General features: G+C 41.5%; 1 protein-coding gene across 1 annotated transcript in view; it reads left to right on the top strand.

The window, feature by feature from the left end:
• Positions 1 to 21,607, top strand: part of MOGAT1 (monoacylglycerol O-acyltransferase 1) — a 41,567-nt gene that overhangs the window by 2,541 nt on the left and 17,419 nt on the right. The window contains exons 2-4 of the mRNA XM_001107993.4: positions 15,242 to 15,420; positions 16,149 to 16,353; positions 21,205 to 21,379. Coding sequence (XP_001107993.3) covers positions 15,242 to 15,420; positions 16,149 to 16,353; positions 21,205 to 21,379 — 559 coding nt within the window. The remainder of the gene's footprint in view (positions 1 to 15,241; positions 15,421 to 16,148; positions 16,354 to 21,204; positions 21,380 to 21,607) is intronic.

The following is a 21,607-nucleotide window of genomic DNA, read 5'->3' on the forward strand; positions in this document are numbered from 1 at the left end:
AAGAACTCTCCAAGTGACTCTCCTGTGCTGCTAGGTAGAATTTACGGGAAAAAAAAAAGTAATTCAAAATGTTAACTCATTAAGTCCTCACAGCCCACACACCTTGAGGCAGGGTTGATAACATTACACCCCGTTTTGCTCTGGATCAAAGCACCACGGAGGTAACAACACACAACCTTATCCAGCGCTTGGTATGTGCCAGGTGCTGTTCTAAGCAACATCCACAATTAACTAGCAATCTTCACAACACCCGTGTGAGGTAAGGACTATTCCTGCACTCATGGTACAGATGAGGGAAATAAGAGATGAAGTAAATTGCTCAAGGTGATGCAGCTAGCAGGACGTGGTAGAGCTGGTTTCAAACCCAAGTATTCTGCCCAAAGTCTCTGCTTTACCCATTGAACTGCTCTCTTTCATGGCCTGAACTTGGAGTCCGACTTCCTAACTGATCATTCAACACATCTCTGATAGCCACTGTTCTTTTCTTTCATGGCACTTATCATTGCTTGTATCTGTGTATGGCTGTGGTGACTTGAGAAATTTCTTTATGGCTGTCCTAGTCTACAAGCTCAGTGAGGGAACACACAGTATGTGTCTGGCCCGTGGAAGATATATGCAAATACTTGAGATATACACAAATACTTGAGATATACACAAATACTTGTTGAATGGCTGTTTCTGGTCTATCACCCAGAATAGGAACTATCTACCCACCAGATCCCTAGAGTATTAACTCATGTAATCCTCACAGCAACCCGGTGAGAGTGACTACCCCTTACCCTCACTTTACCAATGAAGGAACTAGCAGGTAAAGTAAATTACTCAAGATCACATGGCTCAGTAGTGGAAAGTCGAGACACGTGTGACCACATGTGAGTGGATTAGTGATGAAGACATGACAGGTGCTCAATGACCTGTGCCTAATTTGAATCAAACTACAGTGGTTCTAGATCCAATTCACCTCCATGTTTTCAACGTTTCACACATTTGACATTTGTGTTAGCAGGAGCATATTTTGTGTTATCACATATCTTGGAAATTATATTGTGGGAAATTTCAAACATACAGAAAGTAGACAGAAGAGTATGAATTCCCATATACCCATGACCTAGGTTTATAGTTATTTAATAATTTGCCGTATACGTTTTATCCATTATTTTGCAAAAAATATTTTAAAACAAATCTTTTTTTTCGTATAACTTTTTTACCTTTTAGGTTCAGGAGTACATGTGCAGGTTTGATATATGGGTAAATTTTGCGTCGTGGGGATTGTACAGATTATTTCATCACCCAAATAATTGGCATAGTACTCAGTCGGTAGCTTTTCCTCCTCATCCTCCACCTTCCACCCTTATGTAGGCCGCAGTGTCTGTTGTTTCCTTTGTGTCTAGTGAACTCACACATTAAGATATTTTAATACTAAATACTTTAGTTTGCATAATTTAAAAATTAGTATTTTGTGTGTAACCATAGTACTCTTGCCATACCTAGCGTAGTTAACAAAAATTGCTTAAAATCATGTAAACCAAGTTCAGATATCCTAAACTGCACCAAAACTACACTTTTTTTCTTGTTCTTTTTTCTTTTTGATAGAGGCGGGGCTTCCTTATGTTGCCCTGGCTGCTGTCAAACTCCCAGGCGCGAGTGATCCTCCTGCCTCAGCCTCCCAAAGTAATGGGATACAGGTGTGAACCACTGTGCCCAAACAAAATACACTTTTACTGGCAATTTGTTTGAACCCAAATCCAAATAAGACCCACGTGTTATATTTGGTTTTTATGTCTTTCGTGTAGAACAGTGTCTCCCCTTTGTTTTCTTGTCAATGAAGCCTTGAAGAAACCATTTGACATGGGTCCTGCAGGATGTCTCACTTTGTGAGTTTGTCTGCTTCTTTGTAGGGTTAATTTGTTCCTCTATCCCTTGTATTTCTTTTAAAAGATGGAAGTTAGAGCTAAATGCTTGATTAGATTTAGATGAAAGCTTTTGGGCAAGACTTCTTCCCAAGTGTTGCTGTGCACTTCATGTTACATCACATCAGGATGCACACACAGTGTGTGCTTGTCCCATTATTTGTGTCTACAATTGGTCAGTGGGTCTAGGAAGGAAGTAATCCGATGTGATGACTGGCATGCTGCAAACTTTCATCTAGTGATTTAAGTCATGATCCTTGCCTGAATTACTTGTTTTATTTGAAACTGCAAAATGGTGATTTTCTTATTCTATCATTTATTCTTCATTTATTAGCTAGAATTTCCGCAGTTAACAATTTTGTCTCATCATGTAGCACCATTTGACTACCCTACAATTCAATTCTTACAGGAAAGAAAGGATAATTGCTATCTTCTTTCCATTTAATTATCAAGTTTTAAGTAAGGAGTTGATATAATAGTTACTTCCAGTGGTGATGAGAGATGTTTTTTAAAGATGTTTTAAGATCTCTAAATCAAAATCCCAGAATGCATTTTTCTTGCCACCACCAGGAAAGTGAGTTTAAGCTATTAGTACTTGGAATATATTTTAAAGTAGCAAAATGCTTCATTTAGTAAAAAAATCAAACAGTAAGCCCTCCTTCTCTGCCCACCCCCCACCCCCTTCCCAAGCAACCACTGATCTCCTTTCTTTTCTTCCTTCCTTCCTTTCTCTTTCTTCTCTTCTCTTCTTTCTTTCTTTCTTTCTTTCTTTCTTTCTTTCTTTCTTTCTCTCTTTCTTTATCTACAAATGGGGTCTCTCTATGTTGTCTAGGCTGGTCTTGAACCCCTGGGCTCAAGGGATCCTCCCATCTTGACCTCTCAAAGTACTGGGATTACAGGTGTGAGCCACACTGCACCTGATATGATCTGATCTGTCACCACAGATTAGTTTGCATTTTCTAGAGTTTTGTATAAATGGAATCACATCATATATACTCTCCTTTTGTCTGGCTTCTTTCACTCAGCATAATTATTTTGAGGCTCTTTCTCATATATGTCAGTGGTTCATTGCTTTTTGTTTCTAAGCAGCATTCTCTTGCATGGATGTATTGCAATTTGTCCAGCCATCTATTGATGAATATTTGGCTCATAGCTATTATGAATAATACTACCATGAACTTTCACCTACAGATCTTTGTATGAACAGATACTTTCTTTATTCATAGGTAAACCTAAGAATGTAATGGCTTGATTATATGATAGTTGCAGGTTTAAATTTTCCAGAAATCACCAAAGTTTCTTCCAAACTATTACATCATTTTACATTCTCACTGGCAGGGCATGAGAGTTCTAATTGCTCCATGTCCTTACCATCACTCGTTGTAGTCTATTTAATTTTTCAATTTTTTTTTCTTGTGATACAGATCAATTTTAATTCTGGCACCTGAAGCTATATAAGGGTATGCTTTATAAACTTTATGGGACTGGCCGGGCATGGTGGCTCATGCCTGTAATCCCAGCACTTTGGGAGGCCGAGACGGGCGGATCACGAGGTCAGGAGATTGAGACTATCCTGGCTAACATGGTGAAACCCCGTCTCTACTAAAAATACGAAAAAAAAAAAAAATAGCCAGACGTGGTGGCAGGTGCCTGTAATCCCAGCTACTTGGGAGGCTGAGGCAGGAGAATGGCGTGAACCCGGGAGGCAGAGCTTGCAGTGAACTGAGATTGCGCCACTGCACTCCAGCCTGGGCAACAGAGTGAGACTCTGTCTCAAAAAAAGAAAAAAAAAAAAACTTCATGGGACTTTTGTACATGTTCAATAAAGTGACAACTGTGTATTTTAGTATCTAAAAATCAGGAACATGCTTTTGAATTGTTTAAACACAATCCACAGAATTAAAAAACAAAGTCAGAAGCCATCCACAATTATACTAATTGTCAACTAAAATTTTATGCTTCATACCTGAGATATAACAGTCAATCTCTAGTAGGAGATACTGAAAACGATCTCAGAGTCTCATCCTGTTGTACTCTATTGGGAAGGTTTCTTGAGTAGATATGTGACTGGCCAAAGGTGGATACAACGAAAACCAGACCAGCAAGTACAAGTTCTACCACAGCTTCTGTAGTTTCCACTTTTTATGCTTTGTCAGTTAAAAGTGAACAATGAGAATTAAATACTTACCTTTACATATTTACAAGGTATGTTGTAAAGTATAATGCTTATAAACATATAAAAGTACTTATTGGCCGGGCGCAATGGCTCACGCCTGTAATCCCAGCACTTTGGGAGGCCGAGGCAGGCAGATCACGAGGTCAGGAGATCAAGACCATCCTGGCTAATGTGGTGAAACCCTGTCTCTACTAAAAAGCCACTATGCCTGGCATATATATTTTAATGAAATCAGATAATTTTGAAGCCGCCTTGGCATTTCCTTTAAATTTGTCTGGAAATGATCATTATGTTAGCTTAGGTGGAAAGGACTCACCAACTTAGTTAGTTAGGTGGAAAGGACTCACCAGCTTCTTGGTCTAAGGCTAACGTTTGTCTAAGGCTGGAAAGATACTAATGAGATGTAAACTGTAAGGAGAGAAAAAGAAGATGAGGGCTCTTCCTGGAGGCTGATAGCTAAAACTCAAAGGATTCTAGAAAATGACACAGTAGCAGCCTTTCTTGTCTTTTTCTTTCCGTGTCGGTTCTGGTGAAGAAGGAAGTTACTGCTCTTGAAATTTCCTTATAACTTGGACAAGTTAATGGAAAGTTTAAGCTACGCTCATTCTATCCTTTGCTAATGCCTTCTGGGTATGCTGCCTTAAGTTGCCGTACTAACTCCGTCCTACCTGTGTTACTTGTCTTTAAAGATCCAGATCTGCTTTATGGCCAAATAAAATCATTGGAAACGCATCATAATCATTTACTCTGAGAATCTGTCTTTGAAATGTATAGATTTTTTTCCAAAACTGCCTGGCCCGTGACTCAAAAGACAACAGGAAGCCCTCGCCAGTCCTCATATCTGTTATCTCATGGCTCCAGACTCTTCTTGTTCTACTTTATCTAAAATATTTAGCCAGCCTGCTGTGTTATCTATCACACAATGCTTTGCATAGGAATTTTTTTTTTTTTTTTTTTTTTTGAGACGGAGTCTCGCTCTGTCGCCCAGGCTGGAGTGCAGTGGCCGGATCTCAGCTCACTGCAAGCTCCGCCTCCCGGGTTTACGCCATTCTCCTGCCTCAGCCTCCCGAGTAGCTGGGACTACAGGGGCCCGCCACCTCGCCCGGCTAGTTTTTTGTACTTCTTTTTAGTAGAGACGGGGTTTCACCGTGTTAGCCAGGATGGTCTCGATCTCCTGACCTCGTGATCCGCCCGTCTCGGCCTCCCAAAGTGCTGGGATTACAGGCGTGAGCCACCGCGCCCGGCCGCGCATAGGAATCTTAAGTGATTGGATCATAATCCATTAGCAAATAGGACTGGATTAACTGGATGGTGAGTGCTGACTTGCCCACACGCTTCCCCCACTGACCACCAGGAGCCAAGAGAATGTTGCTGAGCCCCAATTTTTGCAATTTTAATAAGTGTGTAGTGGTGTCCCACTGTGGCTTTAATTTGCATGTCCTCAATGACTAATGACCGTGAGCATCTTTTCATTTGCATAGTTGCCATCTGTATTCCTTGTTGAAGTATCTGTTTAAATCTTTTGTCTGGTTTTTATAGGATTGCTTGTTTTCCTATTGCTGAGTTTTGAGAGTTCTTGTACATTCTAGATATAAAGTCATTTATCAGCCATGAGCTTTGTATAGATTTTTCTTTCAGTCTATGGATTATCCTTTCAATCTCTTAACAGTGTCTTTTGAAGAGCAGAAGTTTTAATTTTGATGAAGTCCAATGTATCCATGTTTTTAATAGATTGTGTTGGATGTCATATCTTTAAAATCTTTGCTTAATCCGGCCAGGTGCGGTGGCTCACGTCCGTAATCCCAGCACTTTGAGAGGCCGAGGCGGGTGAATAACCTGAGGTCAGGAGTTCGACACCAGCCTGGCCAACGTGGGGAAACCCTGCCTCTACTAAAAATATAAAACTTCGTTGGGCGCGATGGCAGGTACCTGTAGTCCCAGCTACTCGGGAGGCTGAGGCAGGAGAATTGCTTGAACCCAGGAGGTGGAGGTTGCAGTGTGCTGAGATCACACCATTGCACTCCAGCCTGGGTGACAAGAGCAAAAAACTCTGTCTCAATAATAATAATAAAAAATTCTTCGCTTAATCCAAGGTCACAAAAATTTTCTTCTATATTTTCTCCTACCAGTGTTAATAGTTTTAGGTTTTCCATATAGATCTATGATCTATTTAGGGTTAATTTTTGTGTATGGTACAGTGTCTAAGTCCTTTTTTTTTTTTGCGTATGTATAATCCAATTGTTCCAGCTCTTTTTTGAAAGATCACTGTCAGCTCTCTACTGCATTGCCCTTGTGCCTTTATCAAATACCAATTGTCCATATATGCATAGGTTTATTTCTAGACTCTTTATTCTGTGCCATTGATGTGTTTATCTATCTTGATGCCAGTACCATGTTGTTTTGATTATTGTAGCTTTATAATAATTCTTGGAATCAGATATTCAAAATGATTCCAACTTCAAACTTTGTTGGTATTGTTGTTTTTCAGAGGTGTTTTGATTATTCCAAGTCCTTATAATTTCCATATGCATTTTAGGATCAGGTTGACAATTTCCACACCAAAAAAAGCCTCCTGGGATTTTGACTGGGATTGCTGTTTGAATGGAATTAGCTTATAATTTAATTTGTAGAAAACTAACTGAACTGATTACAGTATATATGTCCTAAAACCAAGAACATTTCTCTTCCATAGCCACAGTACAATTACCCAAATCAGAAAAATATTTCAGCAGTTCTCTTACTAAAGTCCTGTATAGCAAAGGAATCCACATGTTGTATTTAGTTGTGTTAAACAGAAATTATGGGCAGTCATTGTTTTGGACTGAGCTCCTGCACTAGGCTCCAGCAGACGCGAGCAAACCAAAGTGGAGTCACTCATCCTATGTGCCACATAATCAAATTTGAAACTTCAAGGAAGCAGGAAGATCTCCAAATAGACCAGTTTTCCTGAGATCCAGTCTGCCTGAGTCAGTGTAATAAGGAAGTCGCCTTTGCATTAACTTTTATAAAAAAGAAACCTGAAGTGACATGACAATAGCCAATTCACTTTTTCTTCCCTCTTGGTCTGTTTTCCTTGTTTCTACGTTACCCACTGTTCTACCATTACTCGGTAAAAGCTCTCCTATTTTGCAGAATGGAGGCTGCCCTGATTCATGAATAGTGAATAAAAGTCAATTAGCTCCATAACTAAATTTGCTGTAATTTTGTCTTTTCACATTATGTTGTCCTTTTAGTTCCTTTAATCTGGAAAATTTTGAGAAAGTGAATTTTAACATTACACAAGGGATTCTTGGGCTTTTTGTAAACGCTAGTGTGTCTCTTTTGTTATGGATTATCTCCATGGATTTCAGTTTGAGCTATACAAAGTATTTGTGTTTATGGAAACCTTCCTGAAATATTCAGAACATGGGGCTGGTTTCAACCAGATGTTTGTTATAATTTATTTGCCTTCTTCAGGCAAGGAAGTAGGTTCAAGATTGACTGTGCTATAAAACAAGAAAAATGTATTTCCCTGTATGTAACACTTTTTAAAAGCAGTGTAGCATAAACCCACATATGAAGAAAACTAGGCTGCAAAATTCTGCAAAGGGGTCTGATGAGATTTGTCTTTTAGCACAACCCTTAAAAACTCTGGGAGGAAAGTTCTCTTAAAATAGAAATTTTTAAAATCAGAAGAATACACTTATATTCTTATGTTCCACAGATGGCATAGATAGGTATTTTAAAAATATAGTGTCTCTGGGAATAAGAAGGGAAAGAAGTGCTAATGGATTTTTGCTTGCCTCTGAATTTTACTTACTTTCTCCATACTACGTTAAATGGTTAAAATAAGTATGGAAACAGCTTTCATGCAGAAAAATATGAAAAATTTTCGGATGAGAATAGGAAGAAAGAATACATATACAAGTTAAAGTCTTAAATTATTTCTTAATTACGGTCATTATTTAATGCAAGTAGATAAACATTCAATGGTTTTCACAATGTTTTGGCTGATGCAGGTTGTTCATGGAGATTTTATAGAACAATTTCACTTATTGTAAATAGCTAGGTGAGTGGAATGGAGTCAGAAAGGGTAGAGACAACAGAGGGAAAATCATTAATGTATGGGAATTGTCTGTGTAAGCGTTTAAGCGCTTTTCAGAAGCCACAGACCTGGCCACCACTCCTTGCCAAAAGTCTTCAATTCTTGGAAACTGAAAATTTACGTCCCTGATTTTGCTGGACCAACCCTTCTCCAACTCTCCAGACACCAACTAGGTATTGTATAGTTCAGTTCTGATGCTGTCTACCTGGAGCTAGGTCTCACAGGTGAAGAGCTCAATCTACAAGACTGCCCCAACTTTAGATGCCAACCACAAGTCCAGGTTGGCACTTGTGCTTCTTTCTGACTGGTTACAAATTGAGGATTTACACGACCTCCTCCTTGGACTCTGTCATTTGCTATGATGGCTCACAGTGCTCAGGAACTAACACTTATGTGTGGCAGTTTATTATAATGGATATGATAAAGGATATAGATGATGAGGTACCTAGGTAGAGGTCTGGAAGATTCCAAAGCACAGGAGCTTCTGTTCTCTTGGCGTTGGGGTACACCAATCTCTCAGCTTGTGATTGTGTTCACCAACCCATAAGCTGTCTGAACTCTGGACTTTATGGAGCCTTCCTCATTTAGGCATGATCAGTTACTAACATGATCAGTTACTAACATGATCAGTCACTAACTCCATTTCCAGCCCTCTCCTCTCCCTGAGGATGGGAATGGGGCTGCAGGTTCCAAGCCTCTAGTGACTGCTTAGTCTTTCGGTGACCAGCCACCATCCTGGAGCCCACCAAGAGTTGCCTCCTTAGAAGAAAAGACATTGCTGTCACTCAGGAAGTTCCAAGGGATTGGAAGCTCAGCATCAGGACTGGGGTTCAACTATTAGAACAAAAGATGGAAGGATGTACCTAGCACCCCTGTTGATCAGGAAATTACAACAGTTTTAGGAGCCCTAAGCCAGGAACTGGGGGCAGAGACCAAATATTATTATGTCACAGACACGGTACTTGGTACTTACAACTAACAATACTGCGTTATACACTTGTTTACACAAATGTTTGTTACGAGGGTAGACTGCATGTTAAGTGCTCTTACCATAATAAAATCAAAATTTTTGAAAACATATTCTTTTTAATCTAGATTTAGCAACTTTTTAGCATTTTGCCACATTTGCTTTCTGTCCCTCTCACCACACGCACACACACACACACACACACACACACACACACACACACACTTTGTTGTTGCTGCTGAACAATTTAGAAGAAACTAAGTTGTAAACATCATAACACTTGAATACTATAGCATGTATCGCCTGAAAACAAGAATTTTCTGTATAATCAAAATCCTACTATCATACCCAAGAAATGTATCAGGGATACGATAATCTTATTTAATACATGGTTTATATTCAAATTTCCTTAATTGTCTTCAACTTTTCCTTTAGAGGTAGACCAGTTCCTATAGCTTTTATTTGTTTTTAAAGCTTTTATAAGGTTGATTATTTTTAAACAGCCCAAGCCAGTTATCTCGTAGAGTGCCCCCGCCAACCTGGGCTTGGCTAAGGTGACAGTGTGTATTTCCCAGTAGATCCTATGAGGAGGCATCATGTCATTTTGTCCCTTTATTGGTGGTGCTAAATTCGATGATCACACATACACTTTGCTGGAGCCCTACTTGTTTCTTTTTTTTTTTTTTTTTTTTTTTTTTTGAGACGGAGTCTCGCTCTGTCGCCCGGGCTGGAGTGCAGTGGCCGGATCTCAGCTCACTGCAAGCTCCGCCTCCCGGTTTTACGCCATTCTCCTGCCTCAGCCTCCTGTGTAGCTGGGACTACAGGCGCCCGCCACCTCGCCCAGCTAGTTTTTTGTATTTTTTAGTAGAGACGGGGTTTCACCGTGTTAGCCAGGATGGTCTTGATCTCCTGACCTCGTGATCCGCCCGTCTCGGCCTCCCAAAGTGCTGGGATTACAGGCTTGAGCCACCGCGCCCGGCCAGCCCTACTTGTTTCAAACATGTAGTAAGTTTCCAGTGATGGGGGCATTGTGGCACTCTTCACAGTAGCCAAAGGTGGGAGCAACCCAAATGTCCATCAACAGATGCATGAATAAGCAGATTACAGTGTATGTGTATGTGGGAATATTGCTCAGCCGTAAAAAGGAATGAAGTACTGATACACGCTACAACATGGATGAACCTCAAAACCTTGATGTTAAACAAAGGTTTACAAAAACTGGATGTTAAACAAAAGTCTGCAAAAGGTCGCATATGATACCATTCCATTCATACGAATATTGAGAGTGGGTACATCCATAGAAACAGACTACAGCCAGGTCCAGTGGCTCACACCTGTCATCCCAGCAGTTTGGAAGGCTGAGGCAGGAGGATCGGTTGAGCTCAGGAGTTCAAGAGTAGCCTGGGCAACATGGCAAGATCCTATCTTTATGAAAAATACAAAAAGTATCCAGGTATCATGGTGCGCACCTCTAGTCCCAGCTATTTGGGAGGCTAAGGTGGTAGGATGACCTGAGCCCGAGAGGTCGAGGCTGCAGTGACCCATGTTCACGCCACTGCATTGCAGCCTGAGTGACAAAGTGAGACCCTGTCTCAAAAAAAAAAAAAAGAAAGAAAGAAAAAGAGACAGACTACAGATTGGTAATTGCCAGCGGTGGAGGGGAGGGAGGAATGGGGAGTAACCGCTTCATGGGTAAAGGGTTTTATTTTGAAATAAGGGGGATGTTTGGGAACTAGATGGTGGTAGTAGTTGTACAACATTGTGAATTAAATGCCACCGGAGTGTTCTCTTTAAAATCACTAGTTTTTTATGTTATGTGAATTTCACTTAAATTAAAAAAAGAAAAAGAAAAAAAAAAAAGGCCGGGAACAGTGGCTCACGCTTGTAATCCCAGCGCTTTGGGAGGCTGAGGTGGGTGCATCACCTGAGGTCAGGAGTTCTAGCCCCCAGCATGGCAAACATGGTGAAACCCCGCCTCTATTAAAAATACAAAAATTGGCCGGGCATGGTGGCTCAAGCCTGTAATCCCAGCACTTTGGGAGGCCGAGACGGGCGGATCACAAGGTCAGGAGATTGAGACCATCCTGGCTAACATGGTGAAACCCCGTCTCTACTAAAAATACAAAAAACTAGCTGGGCGAGGTGGCGGGCGCCTGTAGTCCCAGCTACACAGGAGGCTGAGGCAGGAGAATGGCGTGAACCCGGGAGGCGGAGCTTGCAGTGAGCTGAGACCCGGCCACTGCACTCCAGCCTGGGCGACAGAGCGAGACTCCGTCTCAAAAAAAAAAAAAAAATACAAAAATTAGCCAGGCATAGTGGCTCGTGGCTGTAATCTCAGCTACTTGGGAAGCCAAGGCAGGAGAATCACTTGAACCCGGGAGGTGGAGGTTCAGTGAGCTGAGATCACACCATTGCACTCCAGCCTGGGCAACAGAGTGAGACTCTGTTTCAAAAAAAAAAAAAACAAAAAGTGAGTGAGGGACAGCTTCCTCAACAATATGGAGAAAGTAGAATTTATGTGAGCTGAGTGAAAATAGAGTGTCATTGATAGGAAGCCGAGTTGTGGTTTTTAATCCAGAATATAGATAAATCAACTCAGCTAAAATTCAGGCCTTAAATTCAACTTGGTTTGTGAATCTAGACAACTTTTGAAGTTATCAACATGAGTTTTGAGAGCTGCACAATGTAATGGCGTAGACCTTTGTATCTTCCTGTTCTCTTTGAACTCCAATTTAGAAGAATCAAGTTACCCTGAATTGCTTAATGAGATAAAAATAGAAAATAGAGATTACCTAGTCACCTAGTTTTTATAGTGTTTTCTTCTTTCAATCCCATTTAGAATCAAAGGATTACAGGATCAGGTGCAGTGGCTCACGCCTGTAATCCCAACACTTTGGGAGGCCGAGGTGGGCAGATCACCCGAGGTCAGGATCAAGAGCTCATAGAATTTGTCCCTGGTCGGAAAGCTAGTCAGTGGCAAATTCCGATTAGCAGTTCAATTCCAGACCTACATCTTAACTATTATACATGCAAAACATGTAATGAGCATTAAAGAGATATATAGCATGCATAGAAAATAGAGGTTATCTAGTCACCTAGTTTTTATAGTGTTTTCTTCTTCTTCTTCTTTTTTTTTTTTTTTGAGACAGAGTCTCTCTCTTGTTGCCCAGCCTGGAGTGTGATGGCGTGATCTCGGCTCACTACAAACTCCAGCTCTTGGGTTCAAGAGATTCTCTTGCCTTAACCTCCCAGATAGCTGGGACTACAGGCGCCCACCACCACACCCCACCAATTTTTGTATTTTTAGTAGAGACTGGATTTCTCTATGTTGGCCAGGCTGGTCTCGAACTCCTGACCTCAGGTATCCACCCACCTCAGCCTCCCAAAGTGCTGGGATTACAGGCATGAGCCATTGCTCCTGATTGTGTTTTCTTCCTTTGATGCAAAACATGTAATGAGCATTAAAGAGATATGCAGCATGTATTCAGGTATTCAGGGTTCAGTTAGTGGAATATTGAATTAGTAGCTTGGGGACATTATTTTTGGATCTGTTCCTGGCTCACTCTGTGATTAAAATCAGGTCAGTTTGCTTTTGGTGTCAGTTTTTCCATCTTTGTAGAAAGGAAAACAGAACCTCCCACTTGCCTGCTTCTTTATGCTTATGAACCTGTTTATGCACCTGTAATAAGTTACTCTACATGTTATTACCATTAGCTGGAGGACAGTGTGGCTTTGTGAAAAAGTGCGTAGGTTTAAGGATTAGGCAGATCCAGCTGCAAATCATTTGGACACTCGAATTCCCTGAGCCTCAGTTTCTTTCTTTCTTTCTTTCTTTTTTTTTTTTTTTTTTTTTTTTTTTTTGAGACAGAGTCTCGCTTTGTTGCCCAGGCTGGAGTGCAGTGGCACCATCTCGGCTCACTGCAAGCTCTGCCTCCTCCCGGGTTCACGTCATTCTCCTGCCTCAACCTTCCGAGTAACTGGGATTACAGGTGCCCACTACCATGCCCAGCTAATTTTTGTATTTTTAGTAGAGATGGGGTTTCATCATGTTGTCCTGAGCCTCAGTTTCTACAAATGTAAAATGGGGCAGTAACGTGTACTTTGGGGGTTGCAAGGAGGAATAAATGAGATGCTCCATATGCAGGGAAGGAGACTGGCTCTCCACTCAGTAACTGCTCTTTCCCTGCCCTGTTTCACTGTCACTTACCTGATCAAACTTTGAGTACAAAAAAATGAGGCCCACGTAAGTTTCCTGTCATTTTTTTGCACATCTTACCAAAATAAACAGATAACTAACCAATAGTGGCAAATCATCAGTACTCAGATCTGGATAGAAGAAAGCAAAGGAAGCAAACTAGAATGATCCTGGTAGGAACAAGGGCAGAGGGCACTCTTTACAGCGTGCTTTGGACTCATGGAAACTTTTCTGGCGGGTCCAGAAGGAAACAGGTACCCCACAGAGGTGTGGAGGACACATGCTCCCTTAACCTTTCCTCCAGTCTTTCAACCTTTAACCAACTCTGGAGAGAGCAGCAAGTCCGTTTCCTGACTGGGTTCAGTGATATATCTGAGAAATGTATTGATTTATATGTATCAAGAAATATAAATAGGCTAGGCGTGGTGGCTCACACCTGTAATCCCAACACTTTGGGAGGCTGAGGTGGGTGGATCACTTGAAGTCGGGAGTTTGAGACCAGACTAGCCAACATGGTGAAACCCCGTCTCTACTAAAAAATACAAAAATTAGCTGGGCGTGGTGTTGTGCGCCTGTAATCCCAGCTACCTGGAAGGCTGAGGCAGGAGAATCGCTTGAACCCAGGAGGTGGAGGCTGCAGTGAGCCGAGATTGCACCCATGCACTCTAGGGTGGGCAACAGAGTGAGACTCCGTCTCAAAAAAAAAAAAAAAGAAAAAATATAAATAAATGTTCTGTTTTTGGTAAAACATATATGTCAGTAGATATGTGTGTATTCCAATAATAGATTAAGGCATTATTTATCTACTATCCACTTTGGTGGATAACTTGGGGACAGGGTTGCCTTTAACAAAGTTGATTGGCAGTAGATAAGAGTTTGGGAGTGGAAACGAACCCCAGATTGGAGACTGCGGTGTGTTATAGAAGAGAAAGCAGCAACAGCACTCCTTAAAGTCATAGTAGCTGGCATTTAGTGAAGATTTACTATGTGCCAGGCTTTATGTCTTCATGTACCTCCTCTTTCTCTTGTTAGCATTTCTCTTTTCATAATTTTTAAATTGTAGTATATAACATAGACATTTAAAAAACATATAGCTGAGCTTCATGTGTTACTTGAAGGTAACCATTCTTGTCAATACCACCCAAGTCAAGTTTTGACAGTTTTTGCCCCGTGTATTTTGAAGCTATGTTATTAGGCACATAAATAATCAGGATTGCTCTCTCATTATCAAATGTTGCAAGAAGTGATGCATGCTAAGATCTGAAGAGTCCCACCTTTGCTATTTCAGTCTCTGACAGTAGAGTTCCTGAAAATGAAGTTTGTTGCTAGAATAGGCCCTTTTTGTGGACACATGAATAATGGTTGCTCGGTCAAGATAGGAAGATAGGATTTCCTGTAGTAGGAAATTCTCCACATCCCTCCTGTCAGTGATGATCCTTCCATATATTCACAGAGGGAAGGTGATGTAAAGCTATGACTAAGTAGTTAGACTTTAAATTCAGACAGATCAACCACTTATATGCTGTGTGGCTTGGGCAACTCAACCCCTCTATAAGCTTCCATTTTCTCTTCTTTAGAAAGAACATTATGGCTCAGTGTTTCCTCTACCCATTCCTTCCACCTCGCCCTTCAATAATAAAAAGAGTACTATGGCTACTTTATTGGTGTGTGGCTATATGAGGATTAAATAAAAATACCTTGGCAGGGTCCATAACACAATGCTTGGCATATAGTAAGCATCTAATAAGTGTTAAATAATACTATGTCATCACTGTCTTGTTGTATTACCTTACCTGAACTGAGGCTCGGTTTAACATATCTTGTATGTATTAATCCCCCTGCCGTGGACCACTGCAGCGAGCAGATACTAATGGACTCTGATTCCATGAGACTTTTTCTTTTCTTACAGGGCAGATGTCCATTGCAATCACTGTGATGCTGATCATACACAACTATTGGTTTCTTTACATCCCTTATTTGACGTGGCTTTACTTTGACTGGCATACCCCAGAGCAAGGAGGCAGGAGATCCAGCTGGATCAAAAATTGGACTCTTTGGAAACACTTTAAGGACTATTTTCCAATTCATGTGAGTACAACTGTTTTAAAAAGTATTATGTTGAGTTAGGAGAAGAGTGGAAATTTGTTTTCATCACATACATCTCAAGCTTCTTCTTCAGGGGGGGTGTTTTGTGCTGCTAAAACAGAATACCAAAGACTAGGTAATTTATAAAGAAAACAAATTTATTTCTCACAGTTTTGGAGACTGGGAAGGCCAATACCAAAGATGCTGGCATCTGGCAAGAGCCTTCCTGCTGCAACAGCCCACAGCGCAAGGTGGAAGGGCAGGAGAGGCCAAGAAAGAGCAAGAGGGGGTTGAATTCATTCTTTTATAAGGAACTTACTCCCAAGATAGCAAACCCCCTTCTATGATAATGGCATTAATCCATTAACTGTGCTTTCATTCCTAATCACCTCTCATTAGGCCCCACCTCCAACACTGTTGCATTGGGGATTAAGTTTTTAAACACTTACTTTTGAGGGACACATTCAAATCATAGCAGGGAGAAAGGCTGCAATTTGGCTCCAATTACTAAATGAACTGTAAGCTGACTTGACAAAATCTAGAAGGCTGTATATAAAGGAATCTGGGCTTAGAAGATGGTTTAGAAATTTGGAAACAGCTCCAACCCAGGGAACAAAAATGAGTCATGTTCTCCATTGTCTCTTGACACAAAAACTAGTCCTTTTGTTTCTCATTGGAAAATAATAAGGGAATTTTCTTTTTTTTTAAATCTCAATATGAATGTGCCGTAGCTCATCAAAACTCAAGATTTGGATCCAAGTCACAACTATATATTTGGGTTTCACCCCCATGGAATATTGGCGGCTGGAGCCTTTGGGAATTTTTCTACAAATTATTCCGACTTCAAGGAGCTGTTTCCTGGCTTTACTTCATATCTTCACGTGCTGCCACTTTGGTTCTGGTGCCCTGTCTTCCGAGAATATATGATGAGCATTGGTAAGTGATGGCGGATCACTGCTTCCACAGTGCTTTGGAGTAGCAGGAGCACACACAACATTTCTTCTCAGGCCCATGTGTGTTTCTGGTCTCTTAGAGTAAAACCTGTTTTATCCTCATCTGGCACTTCCTATGTGGTCTGGGTGTTTCCTGCCCTCCCCCACTGGAATGTAAGTGTCAGAAAGACACAAACTGCGTCTTCTTTTCTGTTCCATCCTAAGTATCCAGCATGGTGCCTGGAACATAGAAACGTTCAATGAATATTAACACAATGATCAAATAAAGTAATGAATGCATTTTGTGTATTCAGATGTAGAAGAAGAAATCATGGATCAAGTAAGTGACAAATCACACCCTTGGAGAGGCACCGTGCACGCTGTTACGAATACTAGAAATGGAAAATGTCTTTTGTTGTGTCTTGAAGTACCAGCAGTGATAAAACTAAACATATTCAACTTGCTGTCTTCCTAGATTAAAAATAACTTGGCTCAGAAATAAGAGTCCAGGCCAGGCGCGGTGGCTCACGCCTGTAATCCCAGCACTTTAGGAAGCTGAGGTGGGCAGATCTCTTGAGCCCAGGAGGTTGAGACCAGCCTGGGCCACATGGCAAAACCCTGTCTCTACAAAAAATGCAAAAATTAGCTGGGCATGGTGGCACACATCTGTAGTCCCAGCTACTCAGGAGGCTGAGGTGGAAGGATCACCTGAGCCTGGGAGGTCAAGGCTGCAGTTACTAGAGATGATGCCCCTGCACTCCAGCCTGGGTGACAGAGTGAGACCCATCACAATTAAAAAAATAAATACAAAGAGACAAGAGCAGTGGCTCATGCCTGTAATCCCAGCACTTTGGGAGGCAGAGGTGGGCTGGAACACTTGAGGTCAGGAGTTCGAGACCAGCCTTGCCAACATAGTGAAACCCGTCTCTACTAAAAGTACAAAAATTAGGGCATGGTAGTAGGCGCTTGTAATCCCAGTTACTCAGGAGGCTGAGGTGGGGGAACTGCTTGAACCCAGTAGGTGGAGGTTGCAGTGAGCCAACGTTGTGCCACTGCACTCTAGCCTGGGTGACAGAGCGAGACTACGTCTCAAAAAAGAAAGAAAAAAAAGAATTGTTCATGGTTTTCTAGATTTTTATTACATCCTATTAATTTCTCAAGTGATTATTGTCATTATATACCTGGTAGGATATCACTAAGCACCCAAGGACCGGGATTCACCGCTGGATTTTCAGGTTCTGTTTCTGTTTTCAAAGTCCAGCCTGGTCCACAGGGCACACTAGAGGGCGCACTAAACCCTCCAAGCTATCCCGCATCTGGCCTGCAGAGGGTGCACTATCCCGCTCTTAACCACCAAAGGTTTGGTAGGGGGGGAATTACTTCTCTTCCTTGTTTTGTATACATTGTTTTAGAGTTTTATAAAACGAAGAACATTACAGGGGAAAATGTTTAAGTTTCACAAAAGCACAGAAACATATTTAAAGTGTTTGCTTATTCAAAGCATTGCCGCAGGTGAGTTTGAGTCGTATAGCTAAGAGCAGGTTGGGCAAATTCATGGCCCAAGAGATGTGGGTACCCCCTTCTCCGTGGCCATATCAGACGCATATACTCCATCTTAGAGTCTGTCTCCATATAGTGCCCTTACAGCCACTGCAGTTTACTAGAGCTGGCTTTGGAGAGGAAACCTGTTTGCAATCACCGGTTTCTTTGTTTTTTGTTTGTTTGTTTTGTTTTTGTTTTTGAGACGGAGTTTCGCTCTTGTTGCCCAGGCTGGAGAACAATGGCGTGATCTTGGCTCACAGCAACCTCCACCTCCCAGGTTAGAGTGATTCTCCTGCCTCAGCCTCCCGAGCAGCTGGGATTACAGGCATGCTCCCCCACCCCCGGCTGATTTTGTATTTTTAGCAGAGACGGGGTTTCTCCGTGTTGGTCAGGCTGGTCTGGAACTTCCGACCTCAGTTGATCCTCCCGCCTTGGCCTCCCAAAGTGCTGGGATTACAGGCGTGAGCCACTGCGCCCAGCAATCACTGGTTTCTGACATCATGAATTATTTTCTGTGGTACAACTTCATTTCCCTAAAAGGTAAATAGAAATATTCAAACTTTCAGCCAGTGGAGGTTTGGACTATCCTTGTCTCTAAGTCTAGAGAGTTATCTGTACTTCCCAGAACCAGATTCCTAGGAGAGCCCTTGGTCCAAGGCTGCCCCTCTTGACTGTGCCTGCCCAGGTGGCTGCCTCTCTGGGTGTGAAAGACTGACAGACATAGGCACCAGACCTCATGTAGTAAGGAACCGTAGGGCTTCAGAGGGCCTTTGCTGACAGCACTCTGTTTTGCTCTTATGCAAGAGGATTCTGCATCTGTGAGTCCTTTTAAATCCCACCTCCAACCCATTCTTCTTGTCCCATTTTGTATGTATCTATACCTATCAGGTGTCAGCCAGAGCCAACTGTGTTTCAGGTTCATGCTCCTTTCTGTTTACCCCTTAAGCCTGGACAGGTAACAGGATCAGATCACAACAGCCATATATACCATACAGAGAACTTTAGGTTTTATCTTGTAGATAAGCCATGGGGAACTTGGAGGGATTTTGAGCAAAGGAGGGATCTGATGGATTTGGTGTAATAGAAAGATAATTCAGGCAGCAGCTTGGAAAGTGGTTACAGGCAGGTAGACCTGGAGACTGATGATGGAAGGGGCCTGTTGGGTGATGAAGGGAGAGGTGATAAGGGCTAAGCTAACAGTGGCAATGGCACTGGAGATACGGAAGAGAGGATTAATATAAAAAATATCTGATAGAGTCACTAAGACTTAGTGATGGATTCATCCTCATGAAGGCAGCAACTGTATTGTGTCATTATTATGAACATCTAGCCCTGTACCTGGCCTGTAGCAAATGCTCAATAAATGCTTTCAAATGAATGTGGTGGCTAAGAAAGGAGAAGATGGCTACATATGGAAGAAGCTGTGTTTTGACCAGGTAGATGATGGTCCCATTCACCTTGATAAGTAATGTTGGAAGAGGGACCACTTTGAGGGAGAATTTAATGCATTTGGTTTGGAGACGTGCAGTTCGAGGTGTCTTAGAGCTGTCAATGTAGATATGTCAATTGGGCAATTGGAGATATGAGCCTGGAACCTCAGGAGGAAGATCTCCTGACAGATGGGTTTGGGAGAACTCAGCACACATAAATGGTATTTGAATCCATGGGTGTAGATGAGGTTAGAGGACAAGAGAGATAAGGAAGGACCCCTAAGAAATAACAGCATTGAAGGATGGCCCGAAGACAAGGAACCTGAGGGAAAACTGAGAAGTGGCCAGAGGCAAGCTAGGAGAGCCAGGGGTGTGAAAACCCAAGAGGCCCTTTTCCTGGTGGAAGAGATGCACCCAACTCTCACTCAGGTTCACACAGAGCAGAACGGCATGCCTTGACCTCAGTGAAGGTTCAAACCCATCTAGGCAGGCTCAGGCTCTCTACCTCTAACCCAGCATCCTCTGCCTCTTAAGAGGGCAGTGGGTCATTCAGAATCCTGTCATAATTCTTCCCATAATAGAAACCCAGAGTAAAATTAGCATACCATTTTCTTCAAGAGATGAGATATGCTATGTCTTTATAAAGCCTGTCTAACACATTCTGTTATGACTAAATAAAAATGGATAAAACCCAGAATGGAAAGACACATAAGACATTAAAAAGTGATTATTTCTGAAATGTAGTTCAAGAATGGTTTGTATTTTTGTCTTTATTCTTTCCTATATTTTCCTCAGTATGCAGAACATGTGAAATCTGAAAAGGAATCTTTTAAGTTATTTTTACATGGGAAAGCCTGAAATACAGACTGAACAACTATCGAACTGTTTTAAATGAACAATTTACCAAAGGCAGACTATCCATATTGGAAACATGTAGAGATCTGGCAAGTGATCTAGGTTGTCAAATGTCTTGATTTTTTTTTTTTTTTTAACCACTTTGTATTAGTTCATTTTCACACTGCTGATAAAGACATACCAAGACTGGGAAGAAAAAGAGGTTTGAAAGACTTATAGTTCTACATGGCTGGGGAGGCCTCATAATCATGGTGGAAGGCAAGGAGGAGCAAGTCACATCTTACATGGATGGCGGCAGACAAAGAGAGAGCTTGTGCAGGGAAACTCCTCTTTATAAAACAATCAGATCTCATGGGACTTATTCACTATCATGAGAATAGCATGAGAAAGACCTGCCCCCATGAGTCAGTTACCTCCAACTTGGTCCCTTCCATGACATGAAGGAATTGTGGGAGTTACAATTCAAGATGAGATTTAGGTGGGGACACAGCCAGATGCTATCACATTTATATTATAAATCCAGGTTTGGAAAATAATGATCCATATAGAATATCTGAAAACAGGCCATTGTATATTCAGAAAATCCACTGCAGCCTCTTGGAGAATATACTTTTTGGTTCTGTGTAAAACTTCACCAGGATAAATATCAAGGCCACCACATACAGCTGTGCAGGTTGTGCACTGAACAACTCCAGGGGCAGGGGATTCTTTTACTTAGAATGCAATATAAATGGTGTCCTGTAGAGTTCGGCAGTGCACAACCTACCTAAACAAACAAGTGGTAAACCTACTAATGACTGAATGGCATTTTAAAGACCTAGCCCACTACCTGCCAAAAGGTTAACTTATTAATAGAATACATTACTAAAGATTTGACTCTGAAAAATTACAAACTTACAAAGTGCTCCAAAGGTAAGCAGTGTAGGAAATTTTGTTGAATGTTTACTATTGTCATGGAATATTATGATAAAACGTTGTAATTTTTTAAAAAAGGATAACTAGTTACACTGTTTGTTTTATTCACTAAGGGCTAGTTTCAGTTTCCAAGAAAAGTGTGTCCTATGTGGTAAGCAAGGAAGGAGGTGGAAACATCTCTGTCATTGTCCTTGGGGGTGCAAAAGAATCACTGGATGCCCATCCTGGAAAGTCCACTCTGTTCATCCGCCAGCGGAAAGGATTTGTTAAAATTGCTTTGACCCATGGGTAAGTGGCTTTTTTTTCTTTTATAAAGTAGTGGGTCAGCAAAGTAAAGACATTATTAAACAAATCACGAAGAAGTAAGGTGATTTTCTAGCCCTTAAAGACCTCCTCCAAATCCATCTGACAGTAAAAGCAGGTGTGGATGTTCTTGGGGAATGGAATATGACCTTTTTACGACAGTAGCTCAATGCCATGACATTCAGCAATTGAACTTAACTCTAAAAGCAAAAC

Source organism: Macaca mulatta, chromosome 12, assembly GCF_049350105.2.
Source record: "Macaca mulatta isolate MMU2019108-1 chromosome 12, T2T-MMU8v2.0, whole genome shotgun sequence".
NCBI classification, from domain to species: Eukaryota; Metazoa; Chordata; class Mammalia; order Primates; family Cercopithecidae; genus Macaca; species Macaca mulatta.